Here is a 26,900-nt window from a genome sequence, read left to right as displayed (position 1 = left end):
TGCACACAAAAATAGGTCTAAAATGGAAACAAAGCTCAAAACTTCAAAAGTACTTATAACACCATACTGTCCAAATTATGCTTCAGAGTGTTTAAAACAAACTTTCATTCTGCTTTTTGGAAAGTTGACCAGATTCCAAGGAGTCCTAGGAGCCAGGAGGACTAGGAGGCCTCCCAGAAAATCCTAAGAGCTGGTTTAGAGCTGATAAATCCTCTTTCCCTGACTGCAGGTCACACAGCAGATTTTCAGATATCTGGGCAGATGGCATGGAAGACACTTCACAGGGTTTGAAAATTGCAGAATTTCTATCATATTTGTGTGCAAATGGGTGGATGTCCATGAATAGTTTTCATTTTAAAGACAAGCATTTTCCAGAAGAAAGATGCTCCTTAGAAGAATCTACACTGTGTTCAGGATTCCCTTTTCCTAATCAATGCCAGTACAATCCAGTTAATAGGACTGAAACTGAAATGGAGTCGTGATGGGATTATTGACATTCTGTTTTGAAAACACTCACAGAATGTCTAAATCCTGACTGGTGAAATGCTGACACAAACTGTAAGCTTTTCCAGGAAAATATGAGGTGCTAATGCTGTCACTGTCAGGCTGCTGCTCCTGTGGTGGGTCTGCATTGCTCTTTCTCTCTTCTCAGAGGTGCAGGCAGCTTCTTGCCACTAGCATGCTCAGATACTTTAGTTTCCATGTGGTGTGATGATATGGTGACCAAATAAAAAAAATTTAATGAGATGATTTATGTGAATTTTGAAGCATCTGAAGTACAATAATTCCCTCAAAGCTTGATGTTGTTGTCATTGGTTTTAGTAATATGTGTTCCTAAATTATATTTAGTCTCTGAACTCTGGAGCATTTTACAGGGCAAAATAAATGCCATAATTTTGCAAATAACTTAAGTGAGAGGGAAACTGAGGCAAGAGTGGGGAACTGACTTATGCTTCACTTCACACCAGATTAGCAGAATATAAGACTGAACCTTAAGCTGGGTTCCCTCCATCCTCTACCACAATAATAGGAACCACCTCAGTGCTCAGATTCTCCCTCCCATGTGAATAATAAGTAGTACTATTGGAAATTCTCTCACGTCTCAGATGAAAAGAATGTATTTATTCATATTTTTAAACAGCACCGTGAATGTGTGGGCCTTCTCACTATGTGCATTTTTCATTAATATCCTACTACAGGATCTTGTTGGCAGGCACGTCACTGTAGCAGACAGTTGGGTGTTTAATTTTGAGGAATTGCTAAGCAAATATTTGATGTGCAGCAAGTAGTTTGACTTTATGTGTACATTTGTCCAGTTAAGGAATACCCTGTCCCTTTTTCCTTCACTCCACCAGACTGTCTGTACGCAAAAATAATTGAAGTAACAAGTAGTATAAGTGGGCAGAATTCACAATAAAACTGTACTCCAGGAAGTGGCTGAAGGCAATTCAGTGAAGTTTATTAAGTAGTTTGTGTTATGGGTATTCATATTCATTTTGAGCAGACAACAAGGGAAAAACGCTCTCCTGAAGTCTGATCAGGAAAACGTTTTCTGTAAATGTGTCATTTGATGTTGCTGCATGTTTGAGATTTGCTCAGTCAGCCCAAGCAGTGCAACCAGTCCACACTAATTCCACAGTGGGCTGTGTGCAGCTTTTCTTCCCTGCCTTCGACCTTGGCCCTGTGATGTGAAGCTGCAGGCTGTGGGTAAGGCTGGGGCACCGTGGGCACGTTCCTCCCTCCCTGCTGGGTGCTGAAGGGTCTCTGTGGGCAGGGAAGAGCTGGGGGCAGCTGGTCCTGCCCAGCCCTGCTTGGGCACTGGTGGGGAGGGAAGGGAAGGGCTGGGGGCAGCTGGTCCTGCTCAGTCACTGCCACCAGCTCCAGCTCCCTGTGCTTCAGGTGGGAGCAGCTTCCACTCCGCACCTCCCCAGTCCTACAGGCAAGCTCTGTCTGCACCATTTCTTTTTCCTATTGGTATCAGTAATCCCAATGCAGAAGCAATTAGAGAACCACAATAAATTAGATGATTTGCCCTCTTAGCAAAAGTGCTGTAAACCTGCTGTTTTCTCTGGTTTGTGTAGGGCTGCTTTTGTCAAGTCATAGCACACTGTTGCTTAACCCAGTGCCTTAAGCTGTCAGTTTCATTATCATAAGCTTATTCATATGCTTCTCTATTTCTCTTTTTGTGTATAATGAGTAATTAGTGTAATTTAATATGTCATCATTGTTGCTTTTTCCAGCACAGGATAATAATAAAAATCCAGCAAAAATATAAAGTTAATTGCACTGTAACCTCTCTTACACATCTGTACGTCTCCACATAAGTCCTCAACAGTGATCTGGGGTTTGGTAAATGACACTTTTAAAAAACTCTGTGCATACTTTTTGACAGCAATTTAAGGCCAAAATGGTATCATCAGAGGTTCAGCATATGCAGATACTTGGGATATCATAGTGTAAAACATGTCTTTTTCAGAAGCATGAAATAAAGCCAATTATAACAGCTTTAGTGAATTAGACAGTAGAAACAATCTCAGGATGAGTGCTTGATGTTTAGCTCAGTTAATACCAATTAAAGCCTTCATAATAATTTAAAATTCTAATGTAGAAATGTTCTGTTGCTATTTGCTCTTTTTTTCTCAGTACTTTTAATGAGCAGCATTGCCTAGATTGAATATTTATTTTTATTATTTTTAAAAGGACGTTTTTGCAGTTTTACTGTTAAAATCTGAAAACCTTCCTAAAATATACATAGCAAAAGGAAAATGGTGTACAGAAGTCTTCATCTCTTTATTTAAGCATTCAAATGACATCACAGACTACTCATGCCTTCCTTCCATATTTATAATGTGGTCACTAGATGCTTCTCATACTCATTTTAGTTTGCTGATCTCTGTTACACCTTTTATCTTTCACGTGCATTTTTCGCAGCACATGGATGTATTTTAAATGTCATGTTTCTTTCTATTGTTGTGAAGATCATGGTTTTACTTCTGAAATAGGTAGTGCACATGTGCTATGAGCAAACTGTGATAATCTATGTAAATTATGTGCACAGAGCCATACTCTGCCCTTGGGGGAAATGCAAATTAGAACATTTTGTAGTTTGTTTGTTTTTAAATACATACACTTTTCACATCAAGGCTCAGGACAGACTCCCTGTTTATTTTTCCATTGCTCATCATTTGTTATTCCTTGTAAATATCTCTGTCTTTAATGATTAGTTTGCTACTTTGGTAGGAAAAAAATTATTGATGAGTGAAGTCGTCAAAATAGAATGTTTGGTGTATTTTATATCTCTGCTGTAAGGGATTTATCTGCTTGTAAAAGGATATGTAACACAGACTCAAAGACATTATAGTGATCTGACAGTCTTTATTCCTTTTCTCCCAGTGTTGTCTTGTTTGCTTCTTTTACATTAGTGTTTGTAATATTTTTTAATCCTGAATGACTAGAACATAGTTAACTGATTTTCCTTATATGAAGCAAGAAAAACATATTCCTAAACTGTGTTGTTTACTGCACTTGCAGTTCTCTGCAGATGTAATTTGTTTTAATAATAAAATTATTTTTATACCCTTTAAGTACCCTTTCGGAGAAATGTTTTAATGTAAGTTGTCTGATTCTATTTTAAGTGAAGGAGAAAACCTGGTAGAGGTTGTCTCTTTAAATCAGATCTGCAGTGTTGATGGACCCTCTAGCAGGCACGGTAAGAACCATTCTCACCTCTGCAGCAGGGAGCTTGACCATATAGACTCTCACATTCAATCAAAACGTTTTCCCGTTTAATATGCACTGTACCAATCCTATTCCCATGGTTACAGCCCGTGCTTCTTTGGTTGCTTCCAGACTGTTGGAAAAGGAAGGCAGCATACATTTCTTGTACAGGAGTTTAAAACATCATGAAAGCAACCCTGTTGTGATTTGCATTTTAAATGTTTCTTTTTTTTTCTCATTGTACAGAATGCTGTAGCAGTAGCTTCAGTTCATTTGCCACAGTCTGTCTTCTCTCAGTCTTCAGCCTGGCAATCTGTTGATAACTCCACTTGCAAGCTACAGTTTATTGTCTTTCGGAATGGAAAACTCTTTCCTAGCACAGGAAACTCATCAAACCTCGCCGATGATGGGAAACGTAGGACGGTTGCCACACCAGCTGTTTTTGCTAAAATAGGTGAGAAGCTGTTCTGCATTGTTTTCTTTCATCTAAAAGCTACGGTATACTTGATTGTGCAGAGACTAGAGGGGTTGAGTGTGCAGTGTGCTGGGGGGCTGCAAACAGTCTCTGCCTTTAGTACAATGTTTGCAATTGTTCCTGTCTGCACGATTTTATTCAGATTGTCCTGCAAATAAAGAAATGCCCTTGTGCTACAACTAGAATGCAAATCCTGGGCTACTGTTTGTTGGCTGTGTTGTTACAGATGCTCGCTTCCTAAAGCTATCGGAAGGATCCTTGTTTTACTCTTTACAGTTGCAATGTTAATGTCCTAGGCACTGGTAAAAATAAGGCTTTTGGAGTGGGAGTAGTGCCCTGTTGCATGTATCGATACTCAGCAGTATAGTTTCTGATGCGATGGATGTAAAACAGGTGTTGTTAAAGACTTTTATCTAAATGACATACATTGTATGTGCTAGTGAATCAGTGTTTTGATTAATTACTCTCCTGTGCAATTTTACTAATTTTGTCCGACCCTGGATAGTGCTCTTATTTCTATTAACATTTTGAAATCTTTGAATCTTACTTTCAAAGTGCAGAATTGTCTCAGCTAATAATCGTGCCATGAAACTGAGCCGTTTCTGCAGTTACATGGGCAATAGTGTAATAGTGGTCATAAATGAAGGATCTGAAACAATAAAAAAGGTCTCTTTTGTGAGGAATGATTAGATCATTTTGACACAATACATTTTTGAAATGCTCAGATTTATTTATAACATTGCAAACTTCTCCGATGTGAGCACTACCTTTGATTTTGACCATTAAGATTTTATGTCCAGTGGCTTTTTTTCCCCCTAGTTTAGTGTATCTGGACTCTTTGCAGAGCATTCATCACTAAAGGGTTTTCCACTCCGTCTCTCTGATTCAGTTTTTTCCTTTTGCAGATGGGTGCAGTTTTGGAAACCTCACCAGCCCTCTTACTATAGGATTGAGGCACTTTGCACGGGGTACAGACCCCATTGCAGCCTTCTGGGATTTTGACCTTCTAGATGGACATGGAGGCTGGTGGGGAGAAGGGTGCCACATAATTAGTTCTGCAGGCAATATTACCACCATTCAGAGTACACACTTCAGTAACTTTGCAGTGCTAATGGTAAGTATATGACTTAGCAAATATACCTATATTTCTCTCTCTCTCTCTCTCTCTTTTGCCATGCATTTATGTTTTATTTACATGCATCCGTTTCATTCTGATTTGTCAGTAGCTGTCATTCTGTGGTTTTATAATGTTTAGTATAAAACAGTCTAAAAGAAAGTAAGTTACTAAACTGCTAGCAAGTGAATAAACCTGGTGGTCAGTTTTAATATCCTGAGACAGGCCTAATCAGTAATGACATTAACTTCAGTCCTATAAATGAAAGTTCCATCAAGGAATGATTAGTACATAATGGTTATGAATTATATGTCAGGGTTTAAAAATGTATACTCCTGTGTGCTTTTACATCAGCACATCTCAGAGGCTGGTCTGCTTTTGTTCCTGCCCTGCACTGTGTTGATCATACTAATTAGTTGCAGGCATACCGCAATGTTGAATCATTTAATAAATGGAGAGGAATAACATCTTCTGCTCTTTTAAGTATGGACAGAGCTGTCCTTGTTGATTCTGTGGGAGTTTTGGTTCGTGCACCAATGCTGATAGCCTACTTACGAAATTGCTGTTTGTGAAGGAAAATATTCCTGTGCAGTGCTAGCACATCAGCTGCTTTGCTCTGCTCTCAGTCACACTTACAGTTCCCATTGCAGTTATTTAACTAACCTGCTTAACAGAAAGTTACCTTAGTGAAAGCAAAAAAATTATGCACTGTTATTATTCAGGGACTAGAGGAAAGGGAACAAGAAATTGAAAGGTTTCTAAGCTTTAGAAGATCTTTGCACCCTTAAAAATATTTATTATAAACCAGATGTAAAAAGAGTAGTTGTGTGTACTATTAATACTAGATTGCTCTTGAATGCTGATGCACGATTGCACTGTAGATGCTGCTTGTGTACATTTCAGAAATGTTTATAGTTGAGTAAATAGTGTATTGTGTGTATGTGTAAGGGACAGCAAACACAGGCGACAGGAATTGCGAGGACGTGTGCAGAGAATACCAATCTGCTGCTGTCAGATGGAGCCCAGATGGCAGCCAATCATAGCACAAAGCTCTGCTGCCCACGAGTTAAATGCAGATATTATCGTCCACTTTGGAAGAACTGGTTTCTCTGAGACTTAGTTAAAGATTTTTTTTACCCACTATAGAATTGTTCAGAATTTAAGAGCTGTTCCTCAGATTTGATTACATCAAATAAACCTCGTTTTCTACAGCTCCTGTGAGCTCCCTTTTCCCCCAGTCTCTTGTTTCCCAGAATGTGAATCATAATTTTGCTTTGAGGGTGTTTTTCTAAATTAAAGAAAGCACCTGTTGACTTTGCAGGTGCCACACCCAAAATGGCTTCCTTCTTCTTCAATTGCTTGAGTTCAGCATGTTGCTCTTAAACTTTGAGCAGTTACTAAATGTTAACTAACAGTTTGCAATCAACCAATTCCACAGTTTCTTTTGTTTGAAGAGTTGAATACTGATACAAGAGCTGCAGTCAATTTTTGGGTTGTAAAGCTCATATCTCTTATAAAATGTAGGAGATGGGTTTTTCTACAACTGTAAAGGCACTTTTGACTGGAGCTTTTGTATCTGGTATGTAATTCTGCTTTAGGCCTTGTGTTTGTTTGGTTATGAGCATTTGACTGTGCTTTATTGCATGTGTGCATCTTCCAATTTTATCTGTGCAAGACAAGAAAGTAGAATCTTGGAATCACCCTTGCTTTGCAATTTCTATGGTACTAAACAATGGGATATGGTTCTTAGCTCAAGTTTCATAGTAACTTTTAAGGAAAAGGATGACAAGTGATTTTAAAATATACATATATAAATATGCACACACACAAATCCACTTTCCAGTCATTGTCTTTCTAAACAGATAATAGAAAGCTTCATTATGCCCAAACATTTTCATTCAAGTATTATTTCTTAATCACTGTTTTATGGCATAAAGTCAAGGATTATTTGATTTGATAGAAACTATACTTTTCTGGGCAGTTCAGTTCTCGTACCAGAAATGAAAAATACTTCATTGTTCTGCATTGTTATTAATTTATAAAATAAACAGTATAAATTGCTTATGTGTACCTTAAGAATTTATATCTATATGCCTAATGTATTTTAAAACACTAACAAACCATCAGCAAATTCACAATACCTGGCATATGGTAAATAGCTAACGAAATCAGCTACAATATCATGATACATGCCATTAATCTGTAATTCTCTAATCTGTTAAACAACAAAAATTCATAATTGATTATTATGGTTTGGGATCATTGCAGAAAACTGACGTAGTATCTGTAAACTAAAAAGCAGCACTAAAGCTCTACATTGCCATCAGAATTGTGTACATCCTGCTGAAACAGAAGCCTCAGTCAATCCAGCTGTCCATTTTATGGTTAGCACAGCACATATTCTGGTTTGGCATCTTTTTAAATAGTAAGACAAAGTTTCCTAAGGTGCTTTCATAGAAGTTGTTGATGCCTATGTAACATAAAAGGGTTAAAATAAATGTTTTCTAGAGTCCTTTTTTTGGAAAGGCAGCAATCAAGGATTTATCAACTACGATTGATAATTAATAAGCATGAGCATACTTCAAGTGAGAGGAGTCATGTAGAGCCCTTTGATTTCTCTCTGTGACAGTTGTTCAAGTGATGTCAGTGAGAGAGAAAGTTTAGTTTGGAGGTTGGGTTGGGAAGGAGGTACATGCTCCTTCCTCACGTGGCCTCACACTTTCACTTTGCTCTGGGTTGGGCTGGCAAATAATAGTCAGACATAACAGAGCCTTATCTTTTTCTGATCAGGTTTTGAATAGTATGTCCTAGAGGTGAGAGTAAAATAAGGTGATCTCACTCCCACACTATATTCTTGTATTTTACTTCATGTACTGTGTGCTCAGACTAGTCCTCTATTTTGTCTTTTCTTCTGTTATCTATAGAGGAAGAGAGTTCATTACGCTCCAGTTTCTTTTGGAGGCATCCAAAGCCTCTAGGGTCCTGAACTCTGCAATATGATTTTCTATTTTAGAGTAAAATCATGAATTTATATACTTTGAACCTTTGTCATAGCTAATGATAAGTATTTGCTTCTTAAATACTGAATGTTTATGCTGTTGTGTGAACAAGGATTTTAATTTTTCAGGACAATGTGTGTGTATGTTATGACCAATCCAGAGACCTCTATATCTGAGTAATAACTCTTCAGGAGATGACAAAAATATCCAATAGCAACAATGAATTTCAAAATTTGCTAAATATGTTTTTGGCATACATTGTCCTCTGTTCTTCCTTTAATTTTTCTTAGAACACAATAGAAATTCAATAGTGATGGATATTACTGTAATTGTATGCAGCATTTCCTTTCCCCCTTAGACTGCTTTGTCAATAGTAATTTCCTCAAATCTGCCAAATAAACACAAATAAAATTATTAAATCTAAGTATTATACTTCCCAATTAACATAAAATGGATTAATAAATATTCTTAGCACTTCTAATTGTAATCCTAAAAGTAGGTTAAATCAACATAAAATCATAAGCAGCTCCTTTCCTGTTTTGTCACACTTTGTCATGTTATTCCAACCAACATAGGTGTGGGTTTTGTTGGGTTTTTGGGTTTGCTTTATGTGCATAAGGAGTAATTATTTGTAGAAGTAGCATACATTCAGTGGATGCTTGTATGAGATAATTAGGGCTGGGGAGACTGAGCTGACAAAACCAGAGCATATTTGAAACTGCTCTGGAAGCAAACCTTGGAAAATGGTGTGAATGAGAAACTGAGAAGAGGCAGGATACTAGGAATGGATCACAGTAAGAGTTAGGGCATTTTTCTCTTGTTTTGCAAGCATCCCCCCAGTCTTTGTAGTCTTTCCAATCTGGTATGGAAAAAGCTACTTTTCCAACATTTTCATTGGTACTGGAGACAACTGCAGAATTTCTTAAGCCTGTTCAGCTCTGAACACAGAATTCTAAACTTCCATCTTTCAGGTCTTCTGCAAATTGAGCAGCCTGTCTAAGCCTTTTGAGAAATTAATTCATGAGTCGGGGAAGTATTACAGAGATGTCATTTAGAAGGTTGACATAATTACAGTATTTGACTTTTCCCCATAGAGAACACAGGGTTTTCTCATAACAGGTTGTGGAAACATTGCTCTGTACTTTGAAAAATCAAACAAGAGGCTTAAGAATGAACATTTCAAGTCTTTTTTAATGTTCAAACACGAAGTTAAACACCTATAGCATAAACCTTAGCAGAGTTTATGCACCAAAGATGGTGAAAGTGATCCGGAAAGTTTAACTGCTATATGTAAAATTAACATTTGTTGTAGTGGGAACTGCAGAATTCCCTGGAATTAGATTAGTCTGTACATGTATAGATATTTCCCAGCGTGAAGAGCCTGCAAGGAGGCACATGCTCCTCACTTCAGTCCTCAGCTGGCATGCAGTGCTCTCTTCTCATGTAATGCTCATGCTCATCAGAGAATGCTGAGCCCATATGGACAATATTGACTCCAGCCCCCAGAAAAGGCTACTTTTTAAAGAATATTCCTGACTGACATTCTTTTGCACAAAGCCTTGGAATTAGAGTACTCTTAAGAGCAAGATCTGCTTTTAATTTCTTTTTCCTTCCGTGTACCAAGCATAAACTGGCTTGGTACTGGGCTCAAAATTCCAGGCTTGTCTCCTCCAAAAGGCAGTGATTTTATCACAAATCAGATCTCTGGCTCAAGCTCTTTCTTTCTGTTCTTCCTTTCTGTTGGCTTAATGGATCTTGCATTCATCATGGTGCAACTTCAGCCAGCAGGTAAATGGATTTAGATTGTAAAACTCAGTAAAATATGCCAACTCTTGGAAGATAGATGGAAATTAAAGGCCTGGAATCCAGGCCTTGGGACATTTTATTGTCTTGGTGGCTTCTACTGGGCTCCTTTCAAATCAGCAATGTCATTCTTGTACTGAAGTGCCCAAAACAGGACACAACTATTACAAGTGGTGAATAGAAGGGAATAATAATTTCCCTCTGCTGTGTGCAATCTTGGTAATATGGCCCAATATGGGATTCACCTTAGGTGCCCCAAGAGCTCACCACTGTCTTGGTTTGTTTCACACCACCTTAAAAGGGTGAATGAATGACAGTGTCTAATTAGACAACAACTAATGGGCCTTGTAGCTGTAGACACCAGCTTGTAATGGTCAAAGTGTTTTAAGTATTCATTTTCTTGGGATAATTACTGTGATTTTTCAATATCATAATGATTTTAATCCCCTCTAGGAAATAAAATCACACCTAACTTTTTAAAATGTAACATACAATTTTGCTGCTTTGCATACAGCATTTTAAAAAATGCTTCTTCTCTGCATATTGTCTTCCCCAGAAGATTACTCAAGGGAAGTTGGTGGATCAATAAGGTTTAATTATCATCAGAGAGCAGACAAGATACATCTGTTACATATCTATAATGAAATCAGTTTTCAATACACCAAACTTCTAAAAAGGGTATTCTACTTTGGCATTAATGATTTTCATACTCAAAATTTAGCCATTTATTTACTGTAGAAAATTAGATAAGAGATAAAACTCGTACTTAAAAATGGAATTAGCTTTAAGATGCTGATTGTTCTTCATTCTTCTGCAGGCAAAATGATTGTATTCCTGTAGGACACTTGGCATTTGCCTTTATACTGATGATCAAACACAGGGAGATGTTGAACCTTGCATTTACACTATTAAAAGCTAGTTCTTTAGTACACAGTAATGGTACTCAAGTAAAATTGCTTTCATTTTTTTTAAATGTGTAACTACACATTTCAAATGTGTAACTTCACTGTGCTTCCTTTTTCACAACTTTAGCTTTTCACAGTGATATCCAGCTTTCTTATTTCTTTAAATAACTGTGCTGTTACTACTGTGTAGTTACAGTAACACATTTCTGAATGCAGAGAAATTGTGTACCTAAATTTATGGCAAACTGTACTATAGTATATGAAAATATACATCAGTAAGAGCTAGAAGTAAATGTTTTATCACTTTCAGCAGAGTATTTCTGTTTAAATTGTCCAGTTGTTTGCATTATTACTCTTAGCATGAGCTAAAATTGTATTGAATGTTCCTGTTAAATACTCATTCATCTACCTTGAGAGACTTACTCTATAAAAGAATTAATGGGGAGATGATGCAAATAAAAACATGGGAGAAAAAGATGATCAGGGTGAAAAAGGGTGTTTGAGTGGACATTCAAAGACAGTTCTGAACCAACAGACTTTTAAGGAATTATTTGAAAGTTACAAAGTCATGATATCCTGAGTGCTTATTCCTGCACACTGGAAGAAAACAAGAATGAGAAGGCCTTAAGAGCCTAGGTCTGTCATGTTAGAAAACTGGCACATCAAAAGACAGAGTTCTTTTCCTCTTCTTTTCCATTTGTGATTGAGGGAAGAGTAGCAAGAACTGACCCCTCTAGATGAGAGAGCATAAGTTGAGTTCCTCCATGAGAAGTGACTCCACCTCTCACCCTGGGTGTGGGGGAACTGGGCAGGGCAGAGAGAAAACTTGTGTGAAGGACAGGAGTGACAGAGCAGGTTTAACTGAGGTTTAACATGCAAGCTGAGGAAGTACCTGAAGAGAAATGGGACGTGCTAAGATACAGTTGGCATTTTGTTAGTATGTTATTTTTTCATTTTGATGGTCCTTTTTATATATGTTGTGAGCTGCTCTGTTTAGAACTGACATTCATATGCATCTGGAGAAACTGGTACATCAATCTTAGAAACTTTAAAGCTAATAATGAAGGAAAATAATAACTACCAGAGCATCAGTTACTTGAGAGGATCATTTTAGAAGGTAAACTAAATTCTCACCATTTAGTAATTGCATATACTCACGAACATTATCTGCTTGTACGTGGACAAATTCATATTCATTAAATAATGGTGCTAGAAATCAGCTCTCTGCATGCAAATGCAATTAAACAGAGGTATTAGCATTACAGTCCCAGTTTCCTAAGGGCAGATTTCACCTCTGGAACGTAATGTATTGAATCTTCTAAGGGAACCTAAAACTGACAAATAAGAAAAAAGTATTTTAAATGTTTGCCAATATTTTAAATGTTAGAATTTGCTGGATTGTCATATTCGGTACTATTTCAGATTTCAGCTTTGTCTGCTGGGATGTATATTCATTTTTATGTGCAGAGCTAGTGCCTCTGCACATGGGAAGTGGCATGTAGGTGACATTGTGTTTGCACTCAGGTGATAGGTTTTGTGTATAAATTTTAGTATCTGTGTGCAGGAATGTAGTGCCACAAGCAAATGTGACTTAATGCATTATTACAGGGAATGTAATGTTTGCTGTAGTTCAGGTAGTCCAAATTTAATTCAGACAGTCTGAAGACATCCTGTTTTATGTAATGGGCTCCTCTTGCTTTCCATCCATCACACCTCCAGATTTAGCTCTCCTAAATATGTAATTTAGAACGGGAATTTGATAAGGTTAATTTTACAAAGATATGGATAGTTTTTTCATTGTTTTTCACGAAGAATTGTGTCACTAGGCAGTAACATGTTCAAAAGGAACACATGGATCTTTCCTCTACTGTTAATATAGCTGTCCAAGTTACTTTTGAATTACTATAGGGAGTAGAGTACTTCCAACTATGTGAAGGTCACTGGGTTACAGGAGTTGTATTAACTGGTAATTATATTTGAGTCAGTTTATAATTGGGGTGTATTCTCACGGTTATTTCGTACTTTGAATGGTTCTTCTGCAGCCATATATATGCCATTTGGAGACCTTTATGGTGATTTGAAATTTTGTTCTTAATATCTTAGTAAAATACACTCATAAAGTTCATGTTATCAGAAGGACCAGATACTGCTAATGCTGGGAAAATGGAATATTCTGTGTATTTTTTCAGACCTTTTTTTTTAATTAGGATATGTCTTCTTGTACAAAAAGGTTAATTTCTGTCTAACAAACTGTATGCAGATGAGGAAGGAGCAGTCTTGTTATTGCAAATTCATGAACTGTATCTACATTAAAAGTTCATCTTTTTTTTCCTGCCTTTGAAAGGGAACAGCTAGAAATGACAGGACGTATTGGAATGAAGTCCCAGTTCCACACATGCCTAACAATGTTAAATCATTTTGCTCTTTCCACAGGATTTTAAGACAGTGCTGTCTTTCCCCCAGTACCCAGGGGAGTTTCTGCACCCTGTGGTTTATGCATGTACTGCAGTTATGTTGTTGTGCCTGTTTGCTTCCATTATCACCTACATTGTCCATCACAGGTAAGAATGCCATTTTAAGCACATATTACATGGTCGGCATGACACTTGAATTTTTATAAACCTTACTGTAAAGATAAATTAAAATTGTTTGAGTTACTGTTGGATAATAACAGCAGCACTGTGATTTACACCAGAGAAATCAAAACCAAGTTTATTTCAACCTCTTCTAAGCTGTTTCTGAGCTTTCCTGACATATATGTTTACATTTTCTGTACACTTTTCCTAAGATTTCTAACTCGACATATAAAACCATGAGCACTATTAAGGTGCTTTCTGGCAAATTCCTGTCGAGCAGCCCTTTGGTCAGCTACAGTTCCCAGAATGACTTTTAAGACCAAGTTTGGTTGGAAGACTGGTAACTGTCACTGGATTAAAGGAACTTTCTTTGTCTTTTAAATTTTGGGTTTAGAAAACTTGTGTTTTCTTTGATATGAAAAATTAATATAAATGCCATTTTAACTACATACTTCTGGTGAAAGACCATTAGCAATTTAAATGAGTAGGAATGTATTGTGCTGTAGAAGCTGCTAAATATTAATTATGTGAAGGTAATGCAATGTCTTCTGATCTTCAGCTTCCATTTAGTCCTTTAGAGATGTCTTGTTAAAGTTCTGCATATGTGAAGCTATGCAATAAGCCTTTTGCTTTTAGTTCTCTACTTTAAATGCTTGATTTGGTAGAGGAAACTTTAAATCAGTAGAATTTTATGATTTTTACCATTTATTTTACCTTCTTTAAAATTTATTTCAATGCTTTGTAGATCAGACTCTGTCCTATGGGTAGATTGCAACATACGTATTCAAGAATCTGAGAATTTTATTCTATCAAATTGTTTTTCCTGAATAGTAATCTTTATAATACATATGTTAGGGGTTTTAATTTTAAAATGTGACTTTTTTTTCAACAGCACAATCCGAATAAGCAGAAAAGGATGGCACATGCTTCTCAACTTTTGTTTCCATACTGCTCTCACATTTGCTGTTTTTGCTGGTGGAATCAATCGCATTAAATATCCAATTATATGTCAAGCTGTAAGTATTTGTCTCAGTAATTCTTACTAATGGAATTGAAACTTGCATATGAGTTCTTAACATAATATTGGCAGTTCTCCTTCTTTTCTTATATTGTTCCCGGATCCTAAGTTTTTCAAAATAAACTATTATAAGCATACCTTTTCAAGGCCAGCACTGGGAATGTTGAGTGTTTGGTTGTCATATGTCATTTGGTTTCTCACAGAGGGTGATCAATGCATTAACTTCTCTGAGGCTCAGATTGCCTCATTCTTGTTGTTTTGGTTTTTTTAAAGAAAAGCATTGAAAATCTTGATATTTCTCTGCTGTACAGGATAGTTGAAAACTACAAATCCAGAATGCTTCTATACTTCTGTCCTTCCTATATTTTGGATTGAATGTGTGGGGCTAAAGTTGCTGCTTGACTTTTGCAATACATACACTGTTTGCCTGGGGGTGGCCCGGGCTTCACTGGATGATCCATAAGGAGACACTGCAGACCAGCATACTTGTAATTTATGGACCCTTGTTTGCACTGCTGGACTGTTTCACATCTCTTGCCTCAGCATTTTCGGGGCAATGGTGTGGTGAGATGCACAGACAGGGCTGGATTCAGCTGCTCTGAATGGAAAGGCTGAGTCTGTCCAATGTGTAAAGAGAGTCATTTCAGCCATCTTCTGTAGTGTCTGTTGAGGGCGTGTTGCAATTTGTTTGCCTTGAACATTTCTTCCTCTCAGATTTTGTAGAAGTGCACCAGGGCTCATGAATGGTGTTGGTATTTTCCTGTAGTAAAGCATTTGTTTAGCCAATGTTCTCCTGAATTTTTTGCCTGTCACTAAATCCAGTTCTTCAGAATGCCTTGAATGGGTGAAAATAGCAAGTCAGGAGCCAACAGCAGAGTCACTGCAAAGCTTGCACAATTAGTGTAAGAGTTATGACTCTTACAGTGTTCAGTGAGGTGCTTTGGAAGCCTTTTGTGTATACTTGTGCATGACCATCAGTAAACAGCACATGTGGGTCTGAAAGCACTGTGATGTTCTACCTGGGAACTCTACCTAAGTGTATTACATAATACTCATTTAAATAACAAAATTGTCCATTAGATTGAGAGAAATATCTCACAATATCTAGTGTATTGTGTCATAATTAATTTGTAAGCTCTAGCAATTTGAAATATCACTTACTATTGTCTTTGTCTGCAGTTTGCAAGTGATAGTAGCAGATTAGTTTGTAGGGCAGCCATGGCCATGTAATTACATGGTCACAAATGACCATCTGTTGTTTCAGTCGTTGTCTGATTATTTACTTTGCAGCTTGCATGGTAGCAACGTGGTATTAACAGCTATAATGAAAAATTGATTGAGATAAATGTCTTATTAATAGCCTTTTATAAGTAGCACATAAACTACAGGGGTATCTTAATAAAGTGCATTATCAGTGGCATCTGTCTCTTGCTGTGGGGTAGGGCCAGATCCTGAGCAGCTGAGAAATGTGCACACTTAGAGAAACTGAATTGAACCATCCCTATATGTCTGCTGACCAGTTTCATTAAGTTATTTATTTACCTGATAATATCATCAGTAGATACAGTATAGGAAAGACACAAGTGACAAAGACTGTCGTCTCTTTCCTGGTAGAAATTGTCTGATGTGATTAGACAGAGCTAATGGAGGAAATGGTCCAAGAATCTAAGACAAGGCTCCAATAGCTGCTAACAGAGGCTGAAAAACTGTTCACTTTGAGAACATCATACCCAGCCCCAGATCCTTTCTTGCTTTCTGACAGCAAGGTTTTCAAAATTCTGAGTCCCACTGCCTGTGTCCTGTGATAACCCTGAGACAATTAGTCCATGCTTTAATATCCAACGTGCCAAAGCTCTGATACTGGGGCTTAAAATGTATTTGTGAAAATGTAACTGCTTCAAGCAGCACTAAAATGTTACTTATACCACAGGTGTAACACCATCAGTTGCCATTCCAGAGGTATTCTTCATTCTGCTAAAATTCAAAGCACAACTTCAACCTGCAGCAATGCAATTTTCACTTTTTATTTCCCGAGTGCATAGAGGAAGATTGCAAGTGCAAGTATCTTTTGTCCTAATCACTGAAATGTTGCATAAAAGCCAGTCAACCACCCCCTTTCCTATTGTGACTATCCCTAAAACTTCCACGAAAAAAATCACTGCGGCATACTTATCAATGTGAAATAATAGACTAAGTTAACTTTTATCCTTTAAATTTAACCTAAAAAGGTGGTTCTAAATTAGCTTTATTTGGATCACCTTCTGTCTATAAATGTGTAGTTACAGGTTAGTCTTAAACATCAGGAATTAATGCTATGGAAATAGGCCCATTTTCTGTGATAGCTGGAAGAACTTTCAAATCCCCTTCAAGGTGAAACAGTCACACAAAAAAAGTCTTTTCAGAAATGATCAGACATTTATTTTTATGTGGAATCTAAAAGCCTAAAATTCCCTTTTAAACCTGCATATCTGTTTCAGAGAGGATTTTGTATGGACCTTTCGCTTGCATGTGTGCTCTACAGTGTCTATGATTTACAGAAATCCTGATGTTAAAATGTTGGTCTAGAAGAGTTGATTGCATCTCCGCACATTTCCTGAGTGAATGAATCTACAGGCTCTTTAGATTTCCCTTGAATCTCATTCTGAGTGTCACTGAATGTTGGCTGCTGTGGAATCCAGACTCTTGAGTTTACTGGCAAAATCTTTAATGCCAGTCAGAGGTTGTCTTAGGAGCAGCAGGGATAAATCAGGGGCAGTACACTACCAGAAAGGGGCTTGAGCCAGCCAGTGAGCCCTTCCATCTCCCAGCCTCAGATTAGTTTGCTTCAGAAGGCAGAAGGAAGCTCACTCCTTTCATGTAAAGAATGAGAGAGAAGGAGGCACAACTCTTATTGGATCACTCCCCATGTGTGGGAGGCATCAATTCTGTACTCAAAGATTTCTGTTTTGTGGCTTCTGCTTTAGAGGAAAGGATGGGAGTCATGAATTTATGGATGCTAGGGGATGAAATCATCAGTTAAACATGTTGAAGCATGAAGAATGGACTTCATGACCCAAGATTCAGGAGGCAGAAAAGTTATGGAGAGAGACAGAATCTTATTTTTTTTATTGCATGATCACTCCAATCACATCTCCTGGAACCTCTATATGGTTTATAAAATAAAAGCTTCCATGTAAGCTTTGGCAGGGCTCAGATCATCTTCTCCCTGATGAATGTCATATGTGAAGCTGCTTGTGAATTTGTTTTTGTAAGGCAGTAGATCTTCAGCAAGAAAGGCAATGCTCATTCCATACTAGCCAGCAGCCTACAAGTTCAACTCAGAAAGCTGACTAACAGATTTGTGAAGGGAGCATGGGGTTTTGCTAATGCTAAATGTTTAAAGATTATGAAATATTCACCTCCTTCAGTGTTACAGACTGCAGAGAAATTCCTGAGCCCCTTCATCTCACAGAAAAGAATAATTTTTGTTGCAGGATTAAAAATTTAATCAGAATGTTCACACATATCTGTGTCCTTTTTTAAATAAAACTGAATTAAGAAGTACAATCTTATCTGAAATATGATTACAATTAGGAAATAAAAGAAATTAAATTAAAAATTTGGGGAAAATAAAGAAAATTGTGTGCAACTTAAAGCTGATCAAGAGACCCTCTTGTGCCAAAATGCTTTGCATAAATGTGTATTCTGGTCATTACCATGGTAACTGCATCATATGGAACTTAACTTATCTCTAGGGTACTGAAATTTATTGAAGGAGCACAAACAGACAGCATCTTCTTACTGAAGAAAAGTATAATCTTCTATTCAAAAGGCTAGTGCTTATTCCCAAAGATAAGAGTTCTGAGAACACAGGACGTGTTAAAAATGAATCCAAGAAAACAAGAAAATTTTTACCATATAACTGTGGTTATTAAAGAGCTTTAGGTACAGTGCTCTTTTCAATGCATATATTCTGGCAGTTTTTTCTGTACCATTTGGCCCATCAGTGGAATACCTTCTTAAACATAGGGGTCATCAGTTCAGTATTTCCAATCATAAGCCTTTATTCTGTGTGGAAAACTCAACCCTGTCCATACAATTTTATGTGAAAGACAAAAGTTCTGCTAATACTGGAAATAGTTGTAAGTTACCACTTTGGTATTTAATTTGTATATAGTTTTTGGCCTCTGAAGCTTTACAGAGGTAGCAATCCAGTAACAAGATGCACAAAGCTAAATTTGTACCCTGGACCTTTCATGTATAACCTCAAGTTTGCATTTACTAAGAGAGTCAAGAAAAATTTACTGAACAAAGCCACGTTGGTCTTCCTGTTGAGCCTCATCCTTCCCTCCTGTGTCATGAGCTGCTATCTCATGTATTTCTGCTGTAGGGCCCAGGTGTCTTCCTGGCCTGAGAGAGTTAACAGGAGGTGATCCCACTGGAGGGGACAAAAGAACTTGCAGTCACAGTCCCCAAGCACAGCAAAGAGGACGATGCATCTCTGTGACATAACTGATATCAGTGGGGAGCCAAGGGGAGGGAAGAGGCAGAGAGCACAACCCAGCACTTTGAAACACTGAACTTCCAATGGGGAGTGCGACAAGCCTTCCTTTACTAGTTATGAGTGGATGAATAAAAGCAAAAATTCTAGAATTCAGTGTAACAGCTCAGTGCACCCTTCCAAATTCCGCACCTCTGCTGCGTCATGTCAAATCTGTTAGTCATAAGGAGGTCCTGTATCTTCAGGATAAATCCTTGTTTCCTTCAAGCAAAAAATGCAAATGGTTGGGGATTTGGGTTTTTTGTTTTGTTTTGTCCTAATCACTGAAATCCGATCATTAAAGAGTTAGTACAGAGGATGGTAACATTTTGCCTCCTCCATGTTTGTTCAATTTCTCCATGTAGCAGAAGTAACTCAGTTACTGAAACCTGAGCACACTGTGAAAAACAGCAATGTGATCAATGTGATGCAGGTGTGGCATGGCCGTGATGTTTTCAGTCATTTCAGTTGCCTGCTTGAAAGTTCAATAAAATTGTTTTGTTGTACTATTTTTGGTGTTACATTCATTTAAGTGGCTGATGATTTCCATCTATATGGTCATATGTGTTTTCAGAATTTCTCATGTAGGTGCCTTTTGACCTGGAATTCATTTCAACTGTTCCTATTGTTGCACATACCTGTGTGAAAAACAGAGTTATATAGCAGCAGGGCTGTGCTGAAATGAGAAAGAGGTTAGGAGCTAAAGATCTAGATTTTTTTTTTCAGTTCTGTCTCATTATTTCTGCCTTCTTTTTCTTCCCTCTTTCTTATCCTCCTGCCTCCCCTCCCTGCTCATGGTTCTGTTCAGGGCATCCCTACAGAAACCCTGCAAGCTGCCTGAGAACCAAGTCCAGACAGCACCAGTCCCTGAGCTGGCAGCATCTGCCAGCTCATAATACACAATTGTCTCATTCTCTTATTTCTGCTTCTTTTACCTCAAGCAGCAGCAGTGATGAAGGCTTTATCCTCCCTTGTCTAATGTGACAAACAGGTCCCAGAGAAAATTACAAAGGGTTTTTTGTTGGTGATATTTGCTGCTACCTTCAAGTTTTGAGCTATAATACTAAACAGAAACAAAATGCATAGAAATTTTTTTTTCTTTACCCATCAATTATTTTGTTTTAAGTGGAGCAAAAATGAACACTGGTTCAAAAATCATTATAATAGATCATTATAAATCATTATAAATAAATCATATAAATCATTATAATAGATTTGTGTTAGCTTTATTCAGCAATTCTCTGTATTCCTTAAACTTTTATGTTCTTTCCAATTATAGCAATATTTTACTTGTCACTGCAAAATGTCAGGTTATTGCTTCAAAGGTAACCTCATTTTATATAATCAGATGCAGACTTAGCTGATGTAATAAAGCACTGGAGATTGGATAAAATTCCAATTACTGCTTCCATAGTAATGAATAACAATTACTAAAATAACAAAGATGTTAGCATTTTAGAGGTGTTTGTACTTTGTTTTCCTTTCAATGATAAACACACCAGTTTCTTGGGGAAAAGTGATAATAACATTATTAGCATTTATAATTCTTTTTAAGGGGAGATGCCAAGAGTTGTCATTTTTTTTAAATTCTGTAGACAGGTTTATAATTTTCTTAAAATATGTCTGAAAATAATCTGGATTTATCAGTGCAAATAGCACTGATGCCATTTCCAGAAGTCAGCCTTGCCTGTGCATAGCAGAGTGGGAACTACTGCAGGATATTCCTGAAAAGTTGAAGGAAATAGCATAATAGCAAGCAAAAATTCTGGCCTCTCATTGCATTCTCATGCAAGAGAAAGAGTGCAACACAAACTGAGTCACATCACTTTAAATCCAGGTGTAAAATGTTTTCATTAAACAGGTTCTTAGAAAACAAATGTTTTTACATCTCTATTTCCTAACATTGCTTCTGGTGTTGCAGATAATACTGTCTATAGTGGATTAAATAACTGGTTTTAAATGCAGCTGTTAGATGCATTTATAAATTCAATTTTTAAAAAATTGCCTGTTTCCTTATGAAGTAAGATTCTTATAAAACTCTTATTTTACTGATGCATGTATTGAGTTGTTTATTTGTCCACTCTTTTTTTAGGTTGGCATTGTACTGCATTATTCTACACTCTCTACTATGCTATGGATTGGAGTAACTGCCAGGAATATTTATAAGCAAGTCACAAAAAAACCTCAGCCTTGCCAAAACAGTGACCAACCTTCTTATCCAAAGCAACCTCTACTCAGGTATAGAATATTAGTTACATTATTTTTTTAATTTCATCCTAGAAAATATTAATTATAAGCAAACTCTCGTTCTTATTTCTGTATTTTTTACTTTTTATAGACTATAAATAGCATCCATACAGCATTGACCCACCTAGGTGTGTACAAAAATCTGAATATTTATTGTGTGCTGATAGTTAACTCCACTCAGAAGATGGAAATATGCAGAGCTTGTATTGGCTAAGTTCAGATACCTTTATCTGAACAGGAAGAATTGAAAATGTTTCTGTTGATGTCTTATGGAGGGAAAAAAAAAAAATCCCCCAAACCAGAAACTGGCTTGATTCCAAGCCTTATTTAATCACCAGTCACTGTGCTTTACCTTTATCTCTTCTGCTCTGCTTCTTGCCCACACTTGTATTGAAAGCCTGATATCCTGATAGCAACCTTCCTCCGTGCCCACCAGAGATGTGATGCTGTACAGGAGCCACTGGGAGTCTGCACTGCCTGTCAGCTCTCTCTGGAGCAGACTCAAACGTGTCTCTGATGGCATTGCAGGTGTAAGACAGTGGGAGTTCTTGCCAGATGCCTCCGAGATGCTGAAACTGCAAGCCAAAATAGTCAGTCTGCACAAGAAAAAAAGAATTAAACTGTGGCAAAACCTTACCACAAAACCAGGATTTCAAGGCGAAGGCATGAGAAGATTAATTCATCCTTTTTAAGCTTAGCTATCAAAAAATTACATATTAGCCAAAGTTATATATTGTCCCTATACAGATACAGGAGGGAGGCAGGAAAAGAACTTCTAGAGAACAATTCCTCCTGTCCATCTTGAATGTTTGTGTGAGGGCAGGAGGAATTGTCTTATGGAGGTGCCTCTCATTTCCCACAGATCATGGACAAGTCTGAATGGTCAATTTAGCATAAAGACCTCAGTTTTATAGTGGAGGTCAGGAAATACCAATTCCACCTTTTATGTATTTTCTGTGAAAAAAAAAAAAATCCACAGTGTATTCTTTAAAACAGATGTAGATTGTTTTATTTTAAACACAAAATTTTTGTGTTTTTTTTTTTTTTTTAGCAAGTAGCATTTATAGATGACTGTGTGATGGTGTCACAGCTTGTTAAAAGTTTGTAGGAGGAGGAATTGAGTTCTTCTGTCTGATTCTTCAGAGTCAGATTTTTACTAACAGGATTTTAGTTAGAAAACTAGCCAGTTTTCTTCTTTTTAAAACACTTAATTTCTAGAGATGAAATTGATTAAAGTTAACATAAAATGTGTGTTGTGATGAGAAGGAGTGCCGTATTGATCCTCAGCTTTGTTAGGTGTAAGCAAGAGGGTAGTCTTTCACTGAGAGTGCCTGACTTTGCCAGTCCATGATTTACTACACCATTCTTCAGAGATGAGAATTTCACTCCTTCACTTACCAGCTCATGGCAAAATGAATAATTGCCAATTTTCAAATGGTGCAATGTGACTATTAAGGTAGAAAATTGTTACAAGTTACATAGACCCAGCATAGTGTATGTTCTTCAAATTCAAATCTCCTTTGAGTTGGAAAACAATAGACAGTCAGGTTAGAGGAAAGATGACTCTAATTAGAATCTTTGTTGTACCAGTCATGTTGAGGTTCCCAGACAGTGAAAATAAATAGTAGCTATTTTAAGTTTAGCAATAGAAATGATAAACCACCTTCTAGCTGTAAGAGAACATGGGTATAATTGTTTAATAGCTAAGTAAAATTATTCTAAGCTATTTTTCTCCCACAGGGCACCATGTATCTTAGAGACACAGGCACTGAAATGTCTAATGCAATTTCACAATGGTGAGCACTAGATTCAAAATAGTAAGGATCAGTTTCACTTCATGTAGAAAACAGGCATAGTGTATGTAAAATTAAGAATCACTTTAAGCAAGAAAAGGCTAAACTCAGTAGTTGTTTTTTCTTTCAGAATGATAATGATCATTTTGGGGGGCATTTTACCTTTCCTGATTTTAATAAAATTTAAGTCTGAATTATTCTTTGTCATAATATTTCCATAAAATCCATTAAGGATGCTTACATTTCAAGGCAGTAATTTATAAGAAATGTTTTAACTAGTCAGTGTTCATGTGTCTATAAGTCAATGCCAGCCTTTTTACATATTGTTCCTCAGGTACTTAAGGGAAAACATCTGAGTTTGGGTGAGGGGGTGTTAATTTGTCTCCATTTGACATCAGTAGATAACTAAATAGTATAAAGTTTATTCCAATGGAGATGGAGTTAGGCTTTTTTATATGTCAGGAGTGTCAGTGACAGGAAGCCAATGGTACAGTCTATGAGACACTTTTAAACAAGAGGTGGTTTTTCAGTGATCCTTCTCTATAGACTTAGAGCAGTATGCAATACAGATATGTGAATGTGTTTGGCAAGAACTCTGTGCTCAGCTGTTGTCCTTCAGTCTTCTTTGGTAAAGGTTGTATTTGATAGAGTGTGTTTCCAGTTCACATGTGAGTGGTTTTGTATTCCTTATATATGCCCTTGCTGCAGGAGACATAGAGGTACCTTTTGTGAGTCAGGAAGTGGGATCTAATGCCAAAAATCAGTACATAAATCTATCATGTGGAATTTACCAAGAAATCATAAAAATTGTCTCACCACATTTTTTTCACAAAGCTTGGTCCATTCTAAAGAGTAACTGAAATAGTGAAAATAAATAGCATAGAATATCTGAAAGGAGACCTTACCTGTTAGGAGAAAAGGATGTAGGCTTGTAAGAGTTGCTGTGGTTTCTCTGCCTGCTGTTTGCATATTCATTTGCAGAAGCAAGACAAATGAGGTGCCCTTGATCTTTTTCTCCTACTTTTCTTTGTAGCAATAAGTACCCTATTATGTAAAGCTGTGGTTCTTTATAAGTTTTCTCTCTTCTAGATAGTGATCAAATTTGGAACATTTGTGCAGTCTAATTTGACTTCATGGCAATATGATTTTAAATATTGCCTCTTTTTATATGTTAATCATGTATTATGAGATACATTATGTACACTGTACATCATAGAGTATATATATTTTATTCTCTATATTATTCATGAAATATATATTATCTGTTAATTACAGAGTTAAACCCCCGAGGGCCTATCACTTTGATGACTGGAACCAACTGTAACAATTCTGGCTCAATTTTTCTCAAAATGTGCCTGGATGCTAATGAGGTGGATCAAATTAATGCATCATTGAGTTTTGTGTATTGAAATTCTGAACCTTAGCACTTCAACAGATAATGAAATTACTTCCTGTAAAATATACTCTGTGGTATTCTTAATAGAAATAAATAATTCTATCTGTTCATCCTCTGTGGACATTTGTTAAACCTGGCAGAGTTTAGCTTCTGACTCATCTGAAGGCAGATTTTGCCAGCAAAGGCAAAGGGGCAGGCAAGATTCAGCTATTACTGCAAAGTACAGAACTTCTTATCAGCCCAAGCTGAGGCACAGGTAGTGTTAGGTTTTGTGCCTGCTATGTGCATGCATTTTTCATGTGATGCTCTGTGCCCATACAGATTAGACAGAAGTACAGACCAGCAGAAAATACTTCTGAAAGATATTCTGTAAAATCATTTCTTCCTAGAGTGTCAGGAAAAAAAATCAGATTGCTTTCATTTTTAATAAGATAACTAGTGAGCACAATTGCATTCTAAACATTTAAAATAAAAAATAAATAAGCTGCTAGCTGGGCCAGAGATTGGTGATAAGGAGACAGATAATTAAGTTTTATCTCAAGGTTAGGTACAAATATATCTCCTAATGTTCTCCCACCTCTTTTATTCAAAGAATGTCTTGCAAGATAACTAATATGGCAAGATTACAGAGTCCAATATCCCATATCTGTCATGAAAAAATATTGATGGGCATAAATAAGGTTGCAGAAGTAACAGCAAAACAGATAACAGTTGATGTCACTGTCTCTGTTGAACTTCATCTTATTTTTTATGTAACATATTTTGATAAGCTTTTTAAAATGTTCTTTTTAAAATTGTGAGGCTGTTAGAAAATCTACCTTATGTATATCTAGGTTTAGCAGCAATTTCAGAATGGATTGTGCCCTTTGCTTTGTATTCAAAGTTGTAGCCTTAGTACTATAGCTAAAAAAATCATAACTGAGGCAAATTGAAGCAGTTTTCAGCAGCACACACAGAGTACCTACAGTCAATATCACTGGCTTCCATTCCCTCCTCTTACTATTTTTAACCTTAAATAACTTGAAGAGTTAAGAATAATTTTAGAATGAGAAAGCTGATTTCCTATTTCACATATTTTGAAATGTCTTAACTGTCCTTTAAACCTGCACACAGAGGAGAGCTTGAAGTACATCGTTGAGAATGGGGGCAGTTTGGTCAAACTCTTCTAATCTGCTAATGGATGTCTACAGGCAGATATGTGTCTGGGTGTCTGCTCTTCTATGTGAGGTTGCTTATGGGCAAGTTTCTGTATATCACACATATGCTTCCAGAGTACAGAGCAATGTCTTAAAAGCAGCAATGAAAAGGGTCTTCCAAGTGAGCTGTGTTTGTGGTCTAGTGGTGACTAACAGGCTGCCCCCTGAGCTCCTGCAAGGTGTGGTGGTGCTGCCCTTGCATCCTCCCCCTCTCCTTGGGAGTGTGGCAGCAGCTCTTCATGTTCGTTCCCAAGCTCATGATTTCTCTCAGCTACCTAAACATTAATCAGCAGCACCCAGGTAAACAGTAGCTAAGTATCTTTGAGACACTGAATTATGCTAAATCCTTTCACTGCAAAATGGAGAAAGCACACAAAACTTTCAAATACAAGAAAATCCTCTCCTTCTGTTATTGTCGACTAGTGCTGTGATGAGGCTCTTGCCTTGCAGAGAGGGGATTTTACAGACTTGCATGATTCCACAGGGGTCATGGCACCCACTTAGTGCTTTGTTCACAGCGTTAGCCCTGCTTTTCTCAGGATGAACATTTAGCTGCTTGATCTGACAAGCTGGAAACCAACACATGGGGGCAAATGGATCTGTTGCTGTGTTTGCCTCACTGCTGAGAGAGTCCTGAGAGAGCCTGGCAGGAAATGTTGACTTCTGTCACAAATTGATTATAGGGAAATTTTTACTGAGTAAGTTAACAATAAAGCAGGCTGTGTCTTGAATATGAGTTGCAGACAGCAATCTGCATTATGTCATTAGAAACTGCCACGTGATATTTTTGCACCATAATGGAGATACTAAAAAAATTCCAGTTATAAAGACCAAAGACTTCTTATATTTAGTTTTTAAATAATGATTATGTCCAGAGAAAAACCCTAGAATAAAAAAAGTGCTTTCTAATATTCCTGAGGCTGAAAGGGTCTTCAGAAAATGATCTTTGTCAATGTCCCCTATCATTTGTAACAAGCTGCCTACAATTTATTGCAGCGTGATAGCAGTGTAATGGGGGATCAACATTTGGCTACCCTTAGAAATACTTTGTTAAACATCAAGTTTGGCAAATATGCTATATTTTTGGCCATGCCATTTTCTGAATCTTCAGACTGAATCACATGAAGCAAAATAATTTACAT

The 26,900-nt window shown here is 37.1% G+C and overlaps 1 protein-coding gene across 1 annotated transcript in view; it reads left to right on the top strand.

The window, feature by feature from the left end:
- The window catches only part of LOC132329967 (adhesion G protein-coupled receptor A3-like), a 255,248-nt gene that overhangs the window by 202,036 nt on the left and 26,312 nt on the right, over positions 1-26,900 (top strand). The window contains exons 13-17 of the mRNA XM_059851706.1: positions 3,964-4,171; positions 5,098-5,306; positions 13,447-13,574; positions 14,482-14,605; positions 21,219-21,364. Of these exons, the coding sequence (XP_059707689.1) occupies positions 3,964-4,171; positions 5,098-5,306; positions 13,447-13,574; positions 14,482-14,605; positions 21,219-21,364 (815 nt within the window). The remainder of the gene's footprint in view (positions 1-3,963; positions 4,172-5,097; positions 5,307-13,446; positions 13,575-14,481; positions 14,606-21,218; positions 21,365-26,900) is intronic.

Source organism: Haemorhous mexicanus, chromosome 7 (assembly GCF_027477595.1).
Source record: "Haemorhous mexicanus isolate bHaeMex1 chromosome 7, bHaeMex1.pri, whole genome shotgun sequence".
Lineage (NCBI taxonomy): Eukaryota > Metazoa > Chordata > Aves > Passeriformes > Fringillidae > Haemorhous > Haemorhous mexicanus.
This window is presented reverse-complemented; position numbering and strand designations above follow the sequence as displayed.